At 56.5% G+C, this 19,879-nt stretch overlaps 3 protein-coding genes across 4 annotated transcripts in view; all 3 read left to right on the top strand.

Annotated features, from left to right (window-relative positions):
* Nucleotides 1-5,342, top strand: part of MKNK1 (MAPK interacting serine/threonine kinase 1) — a 53,553-nt gene extending 48,211 nt beyond the window's left edge. The window contains exon 12 of the mRNA XM_040977796.1: nucleotides 5,322-5,342. Coding sequence (XP_040833730.1) covers nucleotides 5,322-5,334 — 13 coding nt within the window. The 3' untranslated portion in view covers nucleotides 5,335-5,342. The remainder of the gene's footprint in view (nucleotides 1-5,321) is intronic.
* On the top strand, nucleotides 1,398-4,867 carry KNCN (kinocilin). 2 transcript variants are annotated; one of them, XM_040977799.1, is made up of 4 exons: nucleotides 1,398-1,952; nucleotides 2,727-2,795; nucleotides 3,438-3,512; nucleotides 4,184-4,867. In XM_040977799.1, exons 1-4 carry the CDS (start codon nucleotides 1,802-1,804, stop codon nucleotides 4,261-4,263), a joined length of 375 nt encoding a protein of 124 aa, XP_040833733.1. In that variant the 5' UTR covers nucleotides 1,398-1,801; the 3' UTR covers nucleotides 4,264-4,867. The 2 variants fall into 2 exon arrangements, with proteins under 2 accessions (XP_040833733.1, XP_040833734.1); XM_040977800.1 differs by lacking the exon at nucleotides 2,727-2,795.
* Nucleotides 5,343-16,730: 11,388 nt separating the features above from the next.
* TMEM275 (transmembrane protein 275) lies at nucleotides 16,731-17,454 on the top strand. The gene has a single exon (XM_040977816.1). The coding sequence runs from the start codon at nucleotides 16,731-16,733 to the stop codon at nucleotides 17,271-17,273; it is 543 nt and encodes a 180-aa protein (XP_040833750.1). The 3' UTR covers nucleotides 17,274-17,454.
* Nucleotides 17,455-19,879: the final 2,425 nt, after the last annotated feature.

The raw sequence follows: 19,879 nt of genomic DNA, 5'->3' as shown, positions 1-19,879 counted from the left end.
GCTATAGAGACCCTACCCCCTTGAGCCACCATCTTCTGCCTCCTTTGGGTACATAATAGCAGGACGCTTGAGTGAGGAACCAGGACTCAAACCCAGGCTCTCCCAGGTGACCTGTAGTGGCTCACCCTCCAGGCTCTTCCTCTTTATGGTGGCCAAAAAATGACCCAGAAGCCTACCTGTTCTGTGGCCACTCCAGCTCTCCGACTCTGTGGATCAGCCTACCCTCAGCTAAAGCTGCTCTGATGCTCCTTGAGGCCCTCTCAGGCCCCCACTCCACACCTCAGGAAAGCTCCTTATGGAACACAAGGGTTCCCTTGCACCCACAGCCCGCTTATGCCCACGCCCTCTGATGTTGCACTCCTATCCAGAAACCCAACCCAGATCATCTCCAGCCATGGCCTTTTAGGCTCGCTCCCTGACCGTGCCTCTGAGAGTTCACAGTCTGCAGGACAGGACAGGACAAATGTAGGTGCTGGCTTGCGAGACACTGTCGGGTCAGGAAGCATTCGTGTAGTTGAACAGGCTGTGCAAAGCCTGAGAATGAGGAGCATCAGTCACACACTGGGAGCAGGGAGCATAGGACAAGGAGGGAAACCTTGAACCTGGCTAGGTCACACTGCAGGTGCAGAGGGGCCAGAGAAAGGTGATGGAGAGTGGGATCAAAGCAGGGTGATAGGACTGCAGCAGCTGTGCCCAGGTAAGGACCATGGTCAGCGCCATGTTCTGAGATTGAGCAGGTTCCTATGCACTGCTACCAGAAACTGCAGTTCAAACTGAAGGCCAAGGCCAAGGTCAGGGCTCAAGCTGGGCTGGGCAACCACTCTCTGTGTCTGCCTGGTGGGTCAGTCAGGTTGTGAAAGAGGTGCCCAGGTCAGGAGGCTTCTTGTTCTCCAGCCTGCAGCCTCACCCCACCCCTACCTCCTCTTCTGTACCCCAGTCCAGAACCAATACCCCATCAGCTCCTAACCAGGACTCACAAGCCTGCTGGGGGCCTCACCTTCTGACGCCCCTAGCAGTCCAAATGCACGTGAGTATCAAGGCCCCTGAGGAGAAGGAGGCACCTGTAATCAAACCACGAACTAGGGCCCCTCAGCTCTGCAACAGAGCCCAGAGGGCAGGGGCAGGCAGCAGATTCCACTTTCTGTCTCATGAGCCTTGTCTTTGTCTCCCCATGTTCCAGTTCTGAGACCCCAGCAGACACACGCCCAGGCCAGAGTAGGCCCTGATGGTGGACCCCATGGGTTCTCTTCACACCCCCGAGTCCCCAGTGACGCCTTGAGAGCCAGTTATGAAAGGTGGGTTGACAACCCAGGGGACCTTGGGGACCCAGGCAGCCACTCGCATTGCAAGCTCATGAATAACTCAGCAGCTGCCCACAGCCTGCCTCTGAGGAACCTGAGTACCTGGGGCCAGCTCCCTATACCCCACCCCCGTGGCTTTAAACTTTAATAGGCAGAAGTTAGGCAGGTGCCCCAGCAGCCGAGCCAGGTTGTTCTCTCCAGGGTTCAGGCTGTTAGTGTGGAGCACCCCATGGTCAGGCCCAGTTCCCTGGAACCCTGGCAGCCAAAACAGAAATGGGGGCCTGGGCAGAAATGCCATGAGCCATCGAGTTCAGGGACCTTTAGGAGCACCCTGGTAGAACTCTCATGTCAGGGTGGGGCTGGGAGACCCTAGAGAGCTGTGGCACAAGGTTATATATCGGTCAACCCAAGGATCACTTGGAGCTCCAGCAAGGAGACATCGGAGAAGACAGAAACCTCCAGAACCCTCCTGAGGACAAACCCCACCCGCCAGGGGCTGCATGGACATCCCCATCAGCAGCAGAGACTTCCGCTGCCTGCAGCTGGCCTGCGTGGCCCTCAGCCTGGTGGCCGGCAGCATCATCATCGGTGTGTCTGTGTCTAAGGCAGCGGCTGCCATGGGCGGTGTCTTTATCGGTGCCGCTGGGTTGGGTGAGTGAGTGCAGGGCTGGTCTGGGGTAGGGCAGATTCTCTGCAGGGAGCAGGTGAACAGGAAATGCAGGGGAGGACTCAAGTCAGCAGGAAATGGGCTGGGGGGAATGGAAAGAGGGTGGTGAGCAGGTCAGTCAGTCTGGGCTTCCTCCCAGAAGGGGAGATTCACCCTTCTCTCGGGATGCCCCCATCAGGTTCTCCAGCCTGGAGTTCCAGCTCTTGGGTGCATGGCGGATGCATCAGCCTGTCTGGAGTGGGTCAGTATAGGACAGGCTAAGAATAATACAGTTCCTAAGCACCCTCTTTGAGGCCAGACAGACTCAGGCCCAAGCAAAGTACTTTCTTTGCTTTCCTGGGTGTCTCTGCTGCATTTCTGTCTGCCTGTCTAGCTGGCTGGCAAACCATAGTCCCCACAGTTATGCTGAAGGGCCTGCAGGCTGGGGTCCTCCAAGTGGCTGCAGAGCTCTGATTTCTGGCTCAGACAGCAGGTCTGGAAGGAGATGGGAGTGGCTGGGCCGAGCCTGCTTTGCTGCCTCCCTTTCCCCAGGTCTAACTGGTTAAGCAGGTTGACATGGTGGCAACACTGTCAACCAGGTCCATGTCCAGCCAGCAGAATGAAGGAAGGAAGCCAAGCTAAAGGCTCCCTGGGTAGGATGGAGCAAGGTCCTGGGTCCCTCTGCATCCTGCACACCTGAGCTCCCACACACGTGCAGGGCACTCCAATGCCCCCAGGCAGGCATCCTCCCCAGCACAGACCCCTCTGTGTTTTCCCAGGGCTACTTATCTTGGCCTACCCCTTTCTGAAGGCCCGGCTCAACCTGGACCACTTCTTGCCTGCCATGGGTGAGTCCTTTCCCCACCCCCCAGCAGACCCCTTATCCTAGGCCTGGGAGAGACCCTTTGGGTGTGAGTCTGCACCTCCCACCCCCCATGTGGCTGAGCCCAGCCCACATGGGAGACTGCTCCTGGCTGTGTGTGTGGTGCAGGCGTTGCCATGACTACCGGGCAGCAGATATGGCCTGCTGCCAGCCACAGAGAGGCCTAAACTGGTTCTGAGAACCTTGGGGTCCATCTCCCCCAAAGCCTCCAGGGTCTCTGGGTAGATTCCTCCTCTCTCCCAAGCCCTGCCCTGCCCCAAAGCCTTCCTGTCCTCCCTAAGCTCCCAGGACCTAGCCAGAGCTCCGTGCCTCATCTCAACAACCTCCCCCTCCAGCATAAGCTGCCAACTCCATCAGTCCTGTGTCGGTTCTCATAGTCCTGTTCTCTGCCAGGACTCCTGCCTCCTTAGAAGAATCTACCATCTTCTCCTTCAAGCCTTCATTTTCTCTAAGGCCTCACCCAATTGGCCAAGCTCATTTGGGGGGTCACCTAAAGGAAGGGTAGTGGAGCAGAAATGCAGGGCAGATAGCAGAATGGACTTCCCAACTGGGCTTGATCTGGGAACCACTCAGTAATCCAGGGCCCTAGGATAATCTCTTTTGGCAGGGAACCTGAGAGTCCACCCCAACTCAGAGCCAGACCAAGGACAGGGGAGATCTGACACTAACGGCAATAAGGAAGGTAAGTTCCAGAAATTCCAGAATCCATTCTTCCTCAAATCAGAGCACAACAGGTGGGGGGAGGGGAGAGGGTGATGGGTGGGTGGTGGCAGGGAGCCCAGGGAGAAGCCTTGAGAGGCATCCCCAGGACAGAGAGCCAAGGTTCCCACCCCACCTGCTCCTCAAGGTCCCGCCCCTCCCCCAGGGTCCCGCCCCCTCCCACTGTGGAATCCGACTCAGCTGACACCTGAAACCCAGTGCCTTCTTGTTTCCTGACCCCAAACACTCTGGAAAATTCCAGAGCAACGATGGCCCCCTGCCCACACGTCTGCACCCCCTGGGGGTGGAATGAGGCAAGGCCCACCTCCACCCCCAGAGAAGGAGACCATTCCAGGCACAGTTCCTGCACCAATTCAGTATGAAAACAGTGCTGTTTTACATAAGGCTAACTGAGATTCGGCCACAGGGCCAAGCTCAGACAATCAAAAAGTGGTGGGACCCAAACTCAAGCAGGCAGTCACCTCCTGGCTGTCCTCACCTCTGTCCTCATTTGGTGGGTTGGAGTTGCCCCCCTCCGATGCCCTCCCCCAACCCGGGCATCACCAGACACGCTTACCCCAAGTCCCCTGGGTGCCTCGGCACCTGCCAGCCCTATGAGAACCTGTGTACTCAGAAGCCCTGCTTTCTCCCCAGGAGCCCGCAGCAGCCTGTCCACTGTGAGCAGGACTCTGGAGAAGCTGAAGCCAGGGGCCCGGGGCACCGAGGAGGGCTAAGATGCTGCCCTGGCCTGGCCTGGCCTGCCCTGGCCACACTGGCTGCCTGTTGCCACCCCCCGCCCCCAGCTCAGTAGGTACTGGGGCTAAGGGTGGAAGATCCAAGCCAAAGGTGAACCAGGCCCTGAAGACATTTGACCTGGATTCGTCCAGCCAAGTCTCTGCGGAAGGGATCCTTCGGGCATGGGGTGGGGCACAGGGCATGAACCAAAGGGATCAGGGCCCCCTCTTCCAGGCTGCCCCGAGGCCTTTCTCTCTGAGCTGCAGCTCAGCTCTGCTCCTGTCTGGAGTTGCTGAGCTGTTTTCCTCAGAACCAAAGGCTCCATCCATGGTCCACAGATACCACCTACCGGGGTATCTGTGTCCCTCAGCCCTGCCACCTGGTCCTGGGCATCCAGAGCTCACCAGCAGACAGGGGTGCATCTTCCGGGCCACACTCTGGGCATCGGTGGGTCAGATGGGGACAACACACCCTTGAAAAGCTCCTCACACATTGACTGACACAAACAGGTCAACCCTGCCGTGACAGGTGTCCAAGGGGGCCTGGAGCTGGCTGGAGAGATGCTCTTCAAGCTGAGCCTCTGGGTGTGAGCACCACTCCTCAGATCTCCCATTCCTGCCCCACAAGGAAGCACAGTCCTATTCCTAAGGCCTCCCTGTTCCATTAGAACTGTGCCTCCCCCTGCCGGGGCTGTCATTCCACATGGGAATCATTTCAAGCCCCGGCCGTTCCACTTATGATCCAGCTCCCTGCTAATGGCTAGGGCCCCTGCACCTATGTGGGAAACACAGAATAAGCTCCTGGCTCAGCCTGGCTCATCCCTGGCTCATCCCATTGCGGCCATTTGGAGAGTGAATCAGTGGAGCGAAGATCTCTCTGTCTCTTTCTCCCTGTGACTCTGCCTTTCAAACAAATAAATTAATTAAAATTAAAAAAAAAAAGAAAGAATGTCTCTAAGGCCCAGCATGATGACCCAGTGACCAAATCCTTACCTTGCACGTGCTAGGATTCCATATGGATGCCAGTTCATGTCCTGGCTGCTCCGCTTCCCATACAGCTCCCTCTTGTGACCTGGGAAAGCCATAGGGGATGGCCCAAAGCCTTGGGTTCCTGCACTTATGTGGGATTCCCAGAAGAAACTCCTGGTTCCTGGCTTCAGACTGGCTCAGCTCCAGCTATTGTGGTCACTTGGGGAGTGAACCAGCAGACAGAAACAGATCTTTCTTTCTGTCTCTCCTTTTCTCAATAAACCTGACTTTCCAAAAAAAATAAATAAAACTTAAAAAAAAAAAAAGAACAGTTCACGTTAAATGCCCACTTCAAAGAATTCCTGAATCACAAACCCCTCCCTGCCTGGCCCCTGGCCCCAGCCTATTTACCCTCTTCATCCACACTTTCCCAGCAAGCTGCCTCCTTGTGCATGCAGGTGTCAGTCCTGTGGCATGCTGGTCAAGATGACAGCAGGTTCCCTTGGCACACGGACACATCGCTCAGTACAGAACCAAGGGGAAAGCCTGAAGCAAAGCGCAAGAGCGAAAGTCAGTTTACCTGTGTGAAGCAGCAAAAGCACCCCTGTGGTCACATGTTGGTGTCCCTGCAAGACCGATCTCCTTTTTTCTCTCTCATCCCTTGCCTGTGACATCCTGGTCCCTCATCTATGGTCTGCAGTACGGGTATTTTGAGCTGGCTCCCCCTTATTTGTCTTTATGGAAGGGGTCAGTAATTGGAGCCCCCACCTCTGGTTTTGAGTACCCAAAGGGTCATGGTTGGTAAATACTCCAAACCCCATGGCCTTTTCTTGTACCAGATTGCCCCTCTGCCTCCCTTTGGTCTATTCTAAATTATGGTTTCCCACCTTTTGGATTTCCCCAGACGGGTGAGATTTGCCTGGAAAAGTTCATTCTTTCTCTCTAACGCTGCCTCAGGGGCCCTCTACACCCCTTGTCCAGTCCCAAGCACTAGGCAGAGGTATACAGCATGTGCTCCATAAATGGTGGTGGTTTCAATTCATTGGGATTGAATACTTGCTCTGTGTGACCTCACCCTGGCTTAGTGGGCAGTCTAAGTCATGCCAGGAAGAGTCCATTCTCCCATCCAAGTACTAACCAGGCCCGACCCTGCTTAGCTTCTGAGATCAGACAAGATCCGGTGCATTCAGGGTGGTATGGCCGTAGACAAGAGTCACATTCTCTCAGGATCCGTGCAATGTCTCCTCCTGGAAGCCACCTGACTTGACTATTTTCAGTCCCTGGGCTTCCCTGACTCCTACTTCAGTCCCTTCAACTGGCCCTGGCTGTCTCCCTCTTGTGAGCAGGACCAGGGACCCAGGCACACAGGAGCCAACAGGTGGATACCGGACAATCAGGCTGTTGGGAAAGCCCATTTCATCCCACAGGGAGTAGAGTTGAGCTGCCACAGGAGCTGCACACAGAAAGCCCTGAGCTAGGCTGTGGTTCCAGGGCTCCTGGTCCAAGTCATGCCACACCTCTACAAAGGAGCCAAATGCCAGCCAGTTGTACAACACTGGCCAGCTGCACAGACGTGGCTTCCTCCCGCCTAAGAAAGCCACCCCCATGACCTTCAACTGCCCCCCTCCACCTCCCTCTGCCCACTCCCTGCCTCTCCTTCCTCATCACCATCATCATCAGTTAAACCTAGCCTGGGGGCTCTTCCTCAACCCTCATTGCTGAGAAGCCAAAGGGTGGACAAGGTGGGAGCAGGCAGGTGTGGGACTTGAACTGTGGGATTAGTGGTCCTTCCCCTACCCCATCATGAACCTCCCCAGCACTGCTCTCCCCAAGGCAGGGCTAGGGTCCCCCTGAGGCTCAGCAGGGACAGGCACCTGGAGGTGCTGGGGGTGGGTGTGGAATAAACTAAGAAACAGATACACCAAGAGGCAGGAGCTGTGTCCCTTAGGGAAGAACTGGGTGACGGGTCAGAAAAGCCTTGAAGCTGGGTGCGAGTCTGGCAGCCTTGGGTTCCTGCCTGCCCTGCTGTGGGCTCCCTGGAGCTCCATCCTCCATGACCTGACCATGCCCTGACCTCCCCACCCTACCTGCCCTGGTGGAGGGGGTTAGTCCAGGTGCAGACAGGTGACCACCCCCCCTTACTGTACCAGCAGGGCAACTTGGGCTAAGCTGGCAAGGGTGGCGTGCTAGCATTCAGGGCAACTTGCTCGCCCTCGGAGCCACAGCAGCAGGGGCGTGGTGTCACTGCACTTGGTGATTCAGTGAAAAAAGTGGCTTTCCAAAGCTGAGTCCACACACCTGGCTTGTGGCTATATTCAGCCTCAGCCCAGCTGCTGGGAACACAGTGAACCAAGAGTTGTAGCCTTGCTTGGCCAGGCTGCAGCTGGGGTCCCTGAGTAAAACTTCCTTAGTGCTGCCAGAGCTCCCAGGGGACCAGAACCAGACGCTGCAGGCCTTGAGCTGGTCTGCACACAGAGCCCACTGAATCCTCCCTCTCAGAGCCCTGGGCTGGTTCATGAATGGAGACGCCAGTGAATGAGGTGGAAAGCGGAGAGGGGTGTGGGAAGAGATTCTCTTCCAGCTGAGCTTCCCCCACCTCTCGATGGGAAGGGCCGCCCCTCACGCTCCCACGCAGCCCTTCACTAACGGAGGCCCACAGCCCTCCCTGCCCTCATCTCAGCATGCGGGGCCAATCCCTCCAGGGGGCAGAGTTAGGGTGCTGGGAATCAGCCTCACCCCGGGAAGAATTTCCCAGTCCCCCTCACAGCTCCAGCCCCCTCCAGGAGGGGGGAGCAAGGGGCGTCGGCAGAGACGCCTGCCCCCGCGCTCCCACACCTGTGGCGGGCTCCAGGAAAGTGCGGGCAGACGAAGTGGATGGACCGGGAGTTCCACCGCAAGCCCCGAAGCCGGCAGGAGACCGGGCAGGCGAAAGGACGGCTGCAACAGCAAAGGGGAGGTACTTGGTGGGAACGCCGCTCCCCTGGGCTCGGGGAGGGGGGCTGGGGGCAGCTGATGCTCCCGGGGATGGCGGGAGGTGGCTGAGCCCTTGCAGCTCTGGCGCAACCGTCCACGCCCCCGCTGTCCTGCCTCACTCAGCGCTGCCGCCGCCTCCGCGGGGGGCTGCAACCCGGAGTCGAGCGGGACTGCGCGCTTCGGCCCTCAGCAAGGGCGGGAGCCCCTCGCGGCGGCTCCCTCCAGGTCCCTGGCCGCACGCCCAGCCAGCGCTGGAGGGTGCAGATCCGCACCCAGCACCCCCACACAGGCTCTCGAAGTTTGCGGGCTGGCGGCCAGACAGGAGAAGGGGGCTGTGCGCCGCGGGGGTGGGAGTGGAGGGCATCCGTCCTGTCCCTGCCTCGGGCTCAGGGAGCAGCAGAGTGTCCTCGCAGCGGCTCAGGCAAGTGAAATGAAAACTACGGGAGTTGAGGAGGCTAGAGGGGTAGGGTCGTGAGGAGGGGGCCGCTTGAAGACATGGGGAGGGGAGGACTCCACACAACATGCAACCCTGAACTTGGGGTCAGAGCTGCAGTCTTAAGAAAACAGGTAGGAAAAGAGGGGAAGCCAGAGGAGAAGGGAGGACACCAGCTTGGATGGGCTGGCTGCCTGGACCCCCTTCTCTGCTCCCTGCCCTTACCTAGTAAGGGAACCAGGTCCACCTGCCACCCAAGTGAAGAGGAAAAGGAGAGAGAGGCCAGAGAGCCACTTTAAAGTCCAGGCAGCCATGAGGCCAGGAAGGCGGGCAGAGACCTCAGTGGACTGACTGCTGCTACCTGCTGCCCACCAGGCACCTGAGGAGAAGCAGGTGCCATTGGAGAGACAGCAGTGAATAAGACAGACATGAACCTGGACCTCCACAGAGGACTGGGGTGTGCAGAATTGGACACAGGTTCTCCTGGTGTGTGCAGCAGGGCGATGGGGAGGAGGTAAGCAGAGAGGAACCACCCTCTGAGGTCCAGCGAGGGCTGGTGGGGCCAAGGCCTGGAGAGCAGCATGCTTCGCACTCAGGGTGAGCTCAGCTGTCTGCAGCAGAGTCGGGCGAGAGGGAGAGATGCTGGAGAAGCTGGGGCTAGGGCAGAATCAGGAGGCAGGAATCCCGACTGGAGTGGAAGATTCTTGAGCAGGAAATAACATGCAGGTATAGACAGTACTGTCAGGAAGATGAGAAAGTGTCAGCTGGAGACGGGCATGGTGGAATGGTGTTGGTTGCATGCTGTCCCATGAGAGGGGTTGGTGAACTCCGATGGGGGCGGACACAGATTTCCCAGGAGCCTGGGGGGCCTGAATAATGCCAGAAATGGGGATCACAGAGGGCCTGTATGGCCACCTGTGGCTGCTTACACCTTCTGAGCTTGCCTTGGGGTGGCCAAGGGCTGGGCTGATGCAAGGTTGAGGCTGTGCTGGACAGCTTTAGCAGAAGGCTGTGGGCCAATGTTAGGTTGCAAGGAAGGAGCTGAAGTCAGTCCTTGTGGCTTCTCAGGGGCATGGAGAGAGACACGAGCAAACCCTGACAGACGCGAGGAGTTCCAGAGATTGCGCAAGGCCAAAGACCAGTGCCTGTGAACGTTGCTATGGAGCTCTGGTGAAAAATACCGAGTAAGGAGACTTCTAGCCTGGGTCTGACTCCCACCCTGCTGTGCATCACCACCACCACATCTGTGACCTTGGGCAAGTAACTCAACCTCTCCCATCTGTAAAGAGGAAAGGCCGTAGTGTCCCCCTCTGAGGACAGCCGAACGGCTGCCATGAGTTTCCGCACTTCAGAAAGGGCCTTGTGTCTAGTCCACCATGGCAGAATCCTGGGCACCAGCTCATTTGTCGAGGGAAGCCGTTTGTTGAGTTCACAGTTCTGAAGGCACAGTTCACCCGGCCCCGGCATCCACTCAGCCTCCAGTGAGGGCTTCATGGGGCTGTGGCTCATGGTGGGCAGCAGAAGGGCAAGCACTTGTGGCAGATTCACTTTATCACTACCTACCCTTGGGGTACCTGATCCGGTCCCCCAAGAGACAGCTCCTGCACTATGTAGAGAACCGATTCAGTCCATGAAAAAGACACGATGATCATCCCTTAAGGCCCTGCGTTCCAACACCACCCCAGTGGCATGTGGACTCCAGCAGGAGTTAGGCAGAGGACCAGCTGCACTCCAACCACAGCAACTGAGCCCAAGGTCTGGCCCCAAGCAGGCACCGTATCAAGGCAGCAGGGGATTCTCAGGGATACAGCAGTTCAGGGTGGCAAGAAGGTGCTGGGGTCCTGAGCCAGGGTGCCAGAAAGGAACCGGGCTTGGAGATGAGATTCAGGGAGCTGTGGGGGCAGCAGGCTGTGGGAGATCCTTAGGGAGGTGAGTCTTGAGCTGGAGAGGAAAACAGAGCTAAGTACCAAGGATCCAGAAGGAGGCAGACAGGATGTGCCACTCCATCCCAGCCAGCCTGTGGTCCCCTCTAGCACTCTGCTAGTTCCAGGCAGCTTCAAGTCCAGCCAAAATATGCCCCTGCTAGGGGCTGCAGGCAAGTCTGCGAGCACCAGGACAGGCCAGAACGGAGCAGCTGGGGTCCCCTGTGCCTGGATGAAAGCAGAGATGGGTGTCAGGGCCGCAGGGGGCCAGAAGCCAGGCCAGCAGAAGCCATCCAGACCAATCTCCCATACTGCTAATAGCGAACCTGACTACACATGAGAGAGAAGCAGGTGCCTGCTGGTGCTGGTCCCAGGGACCCATATTCTGTGTGGGCCCCTCAGAGCAGTTGAAACAGAGCTGCTGTTCCCTCATCAACTCTCCCGGGTACCTCCTTCAAGCCACACACCTCTACTCGCAGCACCCAGGCAAGAAGTCTCCAGCAGAGGGTCCCATTTGGGAACCTGCACGCCCACCGCATTGGGACACAGCTGCACCTGTCCAGCTGCCTGCCTGCTGGCCTGGAGCTTTCCTGTGGAATGTATAAGGGAACGTGTGTGCACACACATGCTCTGTGTCAATGCAGACCTGCATGTAAATCCACCCACAAATGAGGTTGATAAAGTAAGGAGCCAGGCACTGGAGCGAGCTGGAAGCCACATCTTCTGGCTACGTTCCTAAACCTTATCTCTTGCTTGGAGAAGATGGGGGTGGGGAGCTATTGATTGGCTAGGGTGAGAGGAATGGCAGCCCTTGGGCCCTGGGGAGACAGCATGGAGTTTGCAGAAGCTGAGAGCTTGCACAATAGTGAATAAGTCCCAGCCAGCAATGAGTCAGAGATGTGGGAGGTTTCCTGGGGGTGAGGGAGTAGTGGCAAGGGGAAGGGAAGGGTGCCAGGGGAGAGGGCTGACCTACCCGTTCATGGTCTTGGGCATGGGAGTGGGAGCAGGAGGGCTAAGACTAGGGCAACTGAGTTGTTCATAGTGAAGGGTAAATTGTCCAGCCTGGGCAAATGAAGGCCCTGGACTCACATGGAGGCAGAGGGTCAGGTCTGCTGGCTGCTGCCTGAACCAGAACCCCAGCCTTCTCTCCCAGAGGCTCTTGGGCCTTGGTCCAGCAACTGATGGCATATGACAGAAGTGTCCCATGAACAGAGGGGGGAGTGCAGGCTGACCTTAAGGAGCGTCAGATGGATACCCTACCCTGTCCCTCAGAAGCCCCTGCCTCCATCTCCCCCAGCTTGTTGATGACCACTTGGATAACAATGATTACATGACTAGATTGTTGAGTAGGTAAAGCATCCCATACCTTCCAGTGAGCTGCAATTCCAGTGTAGCACCCTACATGCTTTTCCATCTGAGTGCCCTGGGTTGGAGACCTGGCTTTCACTGTTAGCAGCTGAGCCGCAATGGTCCCCTCACTTCGCTGCCCAGGCTTCCTAGCTAGGACCTAAGGGTAGGAAGTTCACGGATCTGGGTGAAGACCAGCTGTGTTAACAGAGAGGAGAGGCTTAACCTAGAGGGGCTGCTCCACGTGACAGCTCCCCCCGCTCCCCGCTTCAGCAGGCACTGCTGTGCAGGTCACCCGTCAGGGAAATGATGTGTCTCCAGTCCAAAGCAAAGAGTGTGGTAACGAACAAGTACAGCCAGGCCATGGAGAAATGCACTGCTTTGTAAGACCATTTGATAGGCATTTATGGGCATTTCTAGTCGCCTTCACAAGGTAGGTGAGGGCAGGTCAGCAGGTTGACGGAGCTCTGTTTGGGGATGACAACCAGGATATAACCTCCCTTTACACTCAGACAGCTGAGGTCTAGAGAGGGGCCCTAGCCCTTACAGAATTTTAAATCCTGGTTGTCTGAATGCTGGCCCCTGGTGTCTATACCATCCAGGACTCCTGCTAGCTTGAATTTCCAGAGACCACAAGGACTTCCCAGCCAGAGTCAGAGTAGCCAGAGGGTGAACTGCTTGGCCAGGGATCATGGACAGCTCAGGGCCCAAGCTAGGTGGGAAAAGATCTGATTTCAGTGTGACATGGCCACTGACCCTATCCATGACCTCCCCTGCTCCAAGCCCTGGTTTCCTCCATCCACAGTGGAAGGAACTAATCCAAAAGATTTGTACAGCTGCAGCAGCTTGGAGTATGTCTGCCAATTCCAGCTATCCCGGATTTGCAGCAGTGGCCTCCCCTCCTGCTTAGGCACTGGCGTGAGGGTTGGGCTTGGCAAAGAACCATATCACCAAGAACACCAACCCTGTGCCTGCAGCGATAAGAAGGCCATGTGTGCCAAAGGAAGTGATGACACAACTGAATTGCCACAGCAACCCTCTCAGTAACTTCCCTTGCAGAGCCCAGATGCCAGATGAACAGTCAGGAAATGACTTCAGGAAGAAACCCAGAACCCCATGCCCTTAGCTCCTCTGTGCTTGGGAGCTGTTCTCCCAGGAACAGATAAGGATCACTCATTGGCAATTAGTCCAGGAAACACAGCCTCTGGGCAGGAGTTGGTGTGGAGGAAGCCCAGCAAGTTTACCATGGGATTGAGGGAATTCACTCCACCATCTAGAGTAGGTGACTGGGCAATGTCAGCATGAGTGAGAGCAACGCATCACCCGCAGGGCCTGGAGGAGATCCCGGGCTTGGACTGCGGCACTCAGCCCCAGCAAGAGCTCAGGCTTTGGGGCTGGCATGTCAGGTGTCAAATCCTGGCACTACTACCACCATGATTCAGTGGTTTCAAGAAGTCATCTTTCTATAAAATGCAGATCTTATAGGAAAGCTTAAATTCAAATGGAAAAAAGTACGTGTATTGCTGTAGAGTGTTGTGGTTGGCTCAGCAGTGAAGCATGCATCTGAAAGTATGGATTTCCGGTGCTCATGTAAAGTTCTGTTCCTGGTCACAAGTAAACTAACATATATTGGACCAAGTCACCTTTGAGGGTAATTTTTTGAAACTGGATTGACCATTTAGGGCATCTTTTAAAGGCATGGGAAAGCTAAAAAGGCAGTAGGAACTGAAGTGGGCCAACCTCTCAGAGAAAAGGAAAATAATGTTTTGTTTGAGCTTTTCCCTGAAGGTATTTCCCAGTTTATAGGTGGCAGTATGGCCAGGACACTAGGGAATCAAAATGATTCTTCAGAGGGAGGGGCCCTGTGCGTCTCTGCCAGCATTTAGCTGAGTGGCCCACAGGGCCACAGTTTAGGGGTCTTTGGTTAGACAGACAAAGGCCAAAAGTTTCCAGACCATACAGTCCCAGAGTGGGTTAAGGGCTCTGGTCACAAGAGAAAGGAAATCGTTTCTAGAGGAATTGCTTCCAGCGTCACATGCTAAAGTTTTTCATACAGTGCTGGGCATTCAAGAGAAAATAAACTCATCTTCCAGAAAAGACCGAATGACCAAAACCCGAGAACAATGAAATAGACAGTAGGGCTGAACCCATAGTAGACCCACCTGTTGGAGCTTTCAGCCATGAACTTTAAATATATTTAAGAATATATTTAAGAACATAAATAAGGAGAAGTCTTGCCACAGAAAGTTAGAATCTATGGGAAAGAACTGGGTGGAAGTTCTAGAACCAAAAAGTTGTAACAGCTGAAATCGAAGAGGAGACATAGTTGAAGGGAAGACAAGGGTACTGAATGACAATTCAGTAGAAGAATATCTAGAATGAACCAGAGATGGGGAAGACTAGAGAATACAGAACCAAGTGTGAGAAACATGTGGCACCATGTGGAACCTGAGTGCAGTTAGGGTTTCCAGAAGAGAGAAAACAATGGGAGACGGCAATCCAGACTTCAGAAGCACCAGGATTCCCAAGTCAGAGAAACATAAAGAAAAACCTAACTGGGTTCATCACAGAAAAACTGGGAGACCTAAGATGGGGGAGGGGGGAAGATGGCAGATTCTGGGACTGTGCAGCCACCTAGGGCCTCCCAAACCTGTCCAATCTCTTCTTCCTAGAGTCTAGCATCATTTGTGCTGAGGCAGAAGGTCTAACCCTTCCCCTTACCGCCCCCCCTCCATCAGAGGCACAGCCCGCAGCCTCAGCTTGAGCCTTAACTCCCACCTCCCACCGGGAAGGAAGGCCCTGCCTCTGTCCACAGTGTTAGGTGGAGCAGGGCTTTGAAGGGGGTCTCCCAGAATCTCTGAGAATGAAATCCTTCTCTTTCAAATGAAGCCAGACTGAGCATGCTGGATCGTATCTTTTGTTTTTTGACTGGGGTCACAGGCTGTCTTTACTTGCATTTATTCCAGTCCCTGAAGCCCCCAGTTGGCTTCCTCTCTGGGCCCCAGTTTTCTGGGCTGTAAAACATACATTCAGGGCCCTTGTTAACAGGTCTGGAGACAGCTGTTGGACTCAGACACCTCCAGCCATGAAAATGCAGGCTGAGCAGCTGTGCCTTCAGAGGCTGTATCTTCTCTGGCTGAACTGTCAGCTACAGGCTACAGATAGCAAGGTGTTCCATGCAAACGGGGAGCTTCCTAAGGCATGGGGGTGCTATGGACAACCTCTTGGCTAGGATTTGGGGGTCTCTAACTCCCTTCCAGCTTGATATAGCAGCAAAATGGCTCTGGCTGGAGTTTCACCTCTCCGCATGTGACAGGTAAAGGAACCCTGGAGTTGGTAGCTCTGGACAGGCCTGGGGGGCAACCCTGCAGGCCCTCTGACCTGCTTGAGCCAAGCGGGTTCCTATGTGTGTTTCCATCATGTGAAGGAGCTGAGCTGTACCTCCCAGTTGCTGCACCTTTATGTAGTTACCCCAGAGGGAGTGGATTGGGACACTCAGGAGGATTCTTCCCCTGGGGCAGTAGGCCACCGGACAGCTTCCAAAGCGGTGTGATGGGCCTCCCAGAGCCATCTGTGTCATTTGCCTTCTGTGTCAACCACAACCACGAGGAGCTGGCTCATCCGTACTGAGTCCTCACTCTTCTCAGCACTTTGCTTGGCTGGAAGCATTCTGTGATGACCACGTCCTCCTGTTGATGCCCCACAACACCGAGCACAGCGTGGAGGCCTCTGGTCCTGGTGGCAGCCTCCGGTGCCTCTCCCTGCACACTCTGCCCCGTCTCAGCCCCTGCCCAGGACTCTCACCTGCTGTCATTCCACAATTTGGACACAACTCATCAGCCCTGATCTCACCCTTTTGGGGGAATCTCATGTTATAGAAAGGACTTCTCAAATACCAGTCTTGGGTTGCTAGACTCTGATGACATTCCTCTTGCATTTGAATCCATGCGCAGAACATAGCATTCCAAGCATAGGTCCCAGAACCACAGAATCCCAGAGAGGAATTCTGGGATCCAATAGCCGGGCTTGGAGTCCAGGGTCCACAGTAGAATCGTGAGCAGTGGAAATCTAATAGCACACCCGGGCTAGAAAAGGCGCAGGGAGCTTGGGGCTGCTGCAGCCCAACTGGGCCCCACTGGAGACTGTCGGCCCCCACTGGCTGCCTGAACCATCAGGAGGGCCTCCCTCTCAAGTGCCACTCACTCAAGGGCCTCAGCTGACATTCAGGAGCATTCATGTCCCTGGTGTAGACAGCAAGTCCCTTAGGTCCTGGCCTGCAGTCTTGGGTGAATGGCTAGGCTGCTCTGAGCGTGTCTCTTCATCAGGTCGAGGAAGGTTCTGGTCCAGTTCATTGCCAAATCTCCTTCACTTAGGGGAGGAAGTTGTCTAAATTCCAAGAGTGGCCACCTACTCACTCATTAGGACTCCTGATGGAGGTGGAGTGGGGGTGAGGGTGGGGTCTCATCTCATAAGCTCTGTTGCAGAGTGTTTAGAGCTATTCACTTAGTCCAGCAAGGTTACCTGGAGGCGGAGGGGCTGCGTCCACCTGGAACTCAAAAGAAAATGGAAAGGGAGAGAAGATGGCAGGAAAAAGGACCCCAAGGACTGTGTGCCATATAGACTAAATTATTGTCTCTCAGAACCAGAGGCAGGGGGCTGGCCAAAAACGTAGCTACAGAAGTGAGCGTTGGGCTGGAGGCTGAATCGTCCACTGACCCCCTCCCTCTGCTGTGTGTCCACAGGACTGCCGTGAACTTGTGGGACGCTCCTGGTGGACCAGCAGCTGGAGGTCCGCTTGATGTGTGCCCGAAGTGCGTAGGCCGATGTCTTCTGCTGAGAAGAAGCGCCCGGAGCCTCGGGCGCGGGCGCCCAAGGCCCGCACTCAGGGCTGGCTGCCCGGCCTGCCATCACCCGCGCTGTGCTGCGCCTGCGGTCTGTGCGTGCTGCTGGCGGGCGTGAACGTGACGCTGGTGGGCGCCTTCACCTCCTTCCTGCCCGGACACAACGCGCCGCTCATCGTGGGGCCGGTGCTGCTCGCCCTGGCGCTGGGCTTCTTCGCTGCCTGCTGCGTGTGTAGCCGCCGGGGCCCCGCGCCCCGGGCGCGCCCGGCAACAGCAGCCGCGGGATATTCGGGCCAGGGCGGTGGCCGCTTGGGGCGGGTGGCGCTGGAGATGGAGAGCAGCGAGCGCACGGCGCAGGACACCACGGCCGTGCAGCTGAGCCCCGCTATGTCGGCCGCGTCCTCTGACCGCTCCAGTCCGGGTCCCGGGCCCTTCGCTCTGGACGCTCCCGCACCCGCGGTCGTCTACGCGCCCCGCACCGAAGGGCCCCAGCTCAACCTGCCCCTGGAGCGGGCCGCCCCCTAGCGGACCAGGACCCCGACCGGACCCCTCTGTCTCTGTCCGTTTAGTGCCGTTTAAGCATGAACAAGCGACATGCTTGCCATAAGGATCCAGTGCTGGGCACAGGTGGCCTCTTCCGTCCGGCCTGCACACACCTTCTGGAGGAGACAGGTGGAGTGGCTCACGTCCCAGAGAGAGGAGGGAAGCCTTGAACCTTACCTGAGGTGTCTGGGCGCTGCTCCGCCTCACCCGCCCCAGACTTGATGTAAATGAGGGCCTGAACCCTGGAACCGAGGCTTCAGCCTCTGCCAGATGGCATCTGGACGCTGAACCGAGATGCCTTCCCTGAGAGGAGTTGGGGTGGGAAAGGAGAGAAGGGAGGGGATCAGTGGGGCTGTCCCCACCCCTCACACTGTGACAGCCCTCTCTTCTGCCCCTCACACCTGTGTCTGTCCCAACAGAACACTGGGTTTCATGATCAAGGTTGGTTCTGGCTTACAGCAGCATGGGCTTGAGCGTAGGGATGCCTTGAAAGTACACCCTTCCCTCGCTGAGGAGGTTTTCAGGAAGGCCTCAGGGGTCTTTTGTAGCCCTTCCACCAACGCCACCCAGGATGACCATATCACAGGTGGGCCATGCATTCTGGCCGTTGTGTCTTGTTCAATAAAGCACCCTTGGAGCCTGGGCCCTGTGACCTGCTGGTCTCTGGCTGAGCAGTCTGGGTGCCAGGGGCACTCCAGTCTGTGGCCGAGCAGCATCTTAGCATCTGCCCCTCTTGGTGACCCAGCAGAGGTTGGCAGGGGAGAGGAGTGGGTAGCTGTGTGAGCAGGTGCAGCAGGCAGGGCAAGGGGGACACAGGTGAACAGAAGCCTGTGGTTGTGGGTATCACTGCCTGGCTCGTGTGGGGGTTGGAGAGTGGCTGCTTTGGGTAATGCTGTCTGGTGTCCGCCATGTGTGGGAGCGGGAGGTAGCCTTGGCTGTAATTGAGGACGTTGCTTCCCAACAGGAATTGGAAGGGGCCAAAGGCTCCCTAGCACTGTGCAAAGGCAAGACCCTTCTTACAACAGAGTTTGGGCCCTGCCAGTGGTCCCAAGTGGGTGCTGGCCACTGCAGGAAGGAACAAGGGTGCAGGGAACCTGGCAAAGGTCCTGCAGCTCTGGCCTAGCCTGTCCTGTCCCTGAGGACAGACAGGTGAGTCCTGAGCATGGCATGTACTGGCCCACCCCTTGCTGGCTGTCATGACCCCCGTAACTTCATCAGCCCCCCTTTGTCTTCCCAGGACTGGACCCTGGGGTGCTCTGTCTTCCTCCCTCCAACCCCATTTCCACCCCTCCCCTTGTCTTGGAGGAGAGCAGATGGGTCAAAAGAGATGCTAAATGAGCCAGTTCTGCTCTTTCTCGTAGGTCCATGGGCGCCACTCATCCCACCTTGGGCGTGTGTGTGTACACGCCTCTTTTCTGGTTTGCTGATCTACAACCTAGGACACCACCTGCTGCCACGGTGGAGCAGAGGATGAGAGGTGCCACCACAGATGCTGCCTGGGGAGTGGCCCCAGGTTTACCCTCTGCAATGCTACGCTGAGCCCAACCCCTCTCCTGCTTGCCAGCAGTGCCTGAACTTATTCTCTTGCCCCCACAGGGAGTCTTCTCCAGCTTGTCCTAGGATTCTGGGGCTTATGAGGAAGTGTGAGCACGGGGCAAGGGCTGAAGACAGATGCCCCAGGCCCAACCAACAGTGGGAATAAAATGGGGAACTGGAGGCAGGTTAAGCTGTGACCTGGGACACTGGCATCCCATATCAGAATGCTGGTTCTAGGATTCCCAGAAATGCTGGTTCTGGGAGATTGGTGGAAGATGGCCCAAATGCTTGGACCTTGCTCTCCATGTGGGAAGCACAGATAGAGTTCCTGACTCGTGACTTCCATCTGGCTGTTGCAACCACCTGGAAAGTGAATCAGAGGATGGAAGATCTCTCCCTCTGCCTATATCCTTTTCAAATAAATCAATTTTATAAAAGCAATGTGTGACGCGGGAACATTGGCTCTGAGACCCTTCCACTGCCACTCCAGCTGGCAATGGCTGTTCCTCTTCTCTGCCTACTCCCATACAGGCAGCCAGGAGAGGCAGAACACCCACTGCCCCTGGGCCCCTGGTTGTCGGCCCAAAAAAGCAGGTCTGTCCTCTCCAGGCCTACGCACCACACACACACACACACACACACACACACACACACACACACACACACACACACACAGCTAGGCTGGAGAGCCACTGTGCCACACCTCTCTCCCACTGCCTCCCAGGCAGACTCCACACCTTGGGAAAACACTGAAAATGTGGGTTTTTTGTCGAGGAGGGGGACATGATTCCTCCAGGGTAGGGGCATCATGCTCCTTGGCCCTGGAGGATTCGACCCCCTTCCCACCTCACCCGTCCTCAGAGGTCTAGGGGCTTGATACAGGACACAGATCTGTCCCCTCTGGAAGGATGTCTGGAGAGCTCTGGGGCAGCACAGGGAGGGAGCCAGGACTTGGCATCTCCTCCCTCTCAGCAGGAGAAAGGAGGCCTGCCACCTAGAACCATTATTCCTGGGCTTAGGGGCTAAAGTCCTCCCATATGGACACCAGTTCT

The sequence above is a fragment of the Ochotona curzoniae genome, unplaced genomic scaffold, assembly GCF_017591425.1.
Source record: "Ochotona curzoniae isolate NIBS_2020 unplaced genomic scaffold, NIBS_Ocur_1.0 contig_2855, whole genome shotgun sequence".
In the NCBI taxonomy this organism is placed as follows: Eukaryota; Metazoa; Chordata; class Mammalia; order Lagomorpha; family Ochotonidae; genus Ochotona; species Ochotona curzoniae.
Note: the sequence above shows the minus strand (reverse complement) of the source record. Positions and strands in the feature narration are given on the sequence as shown.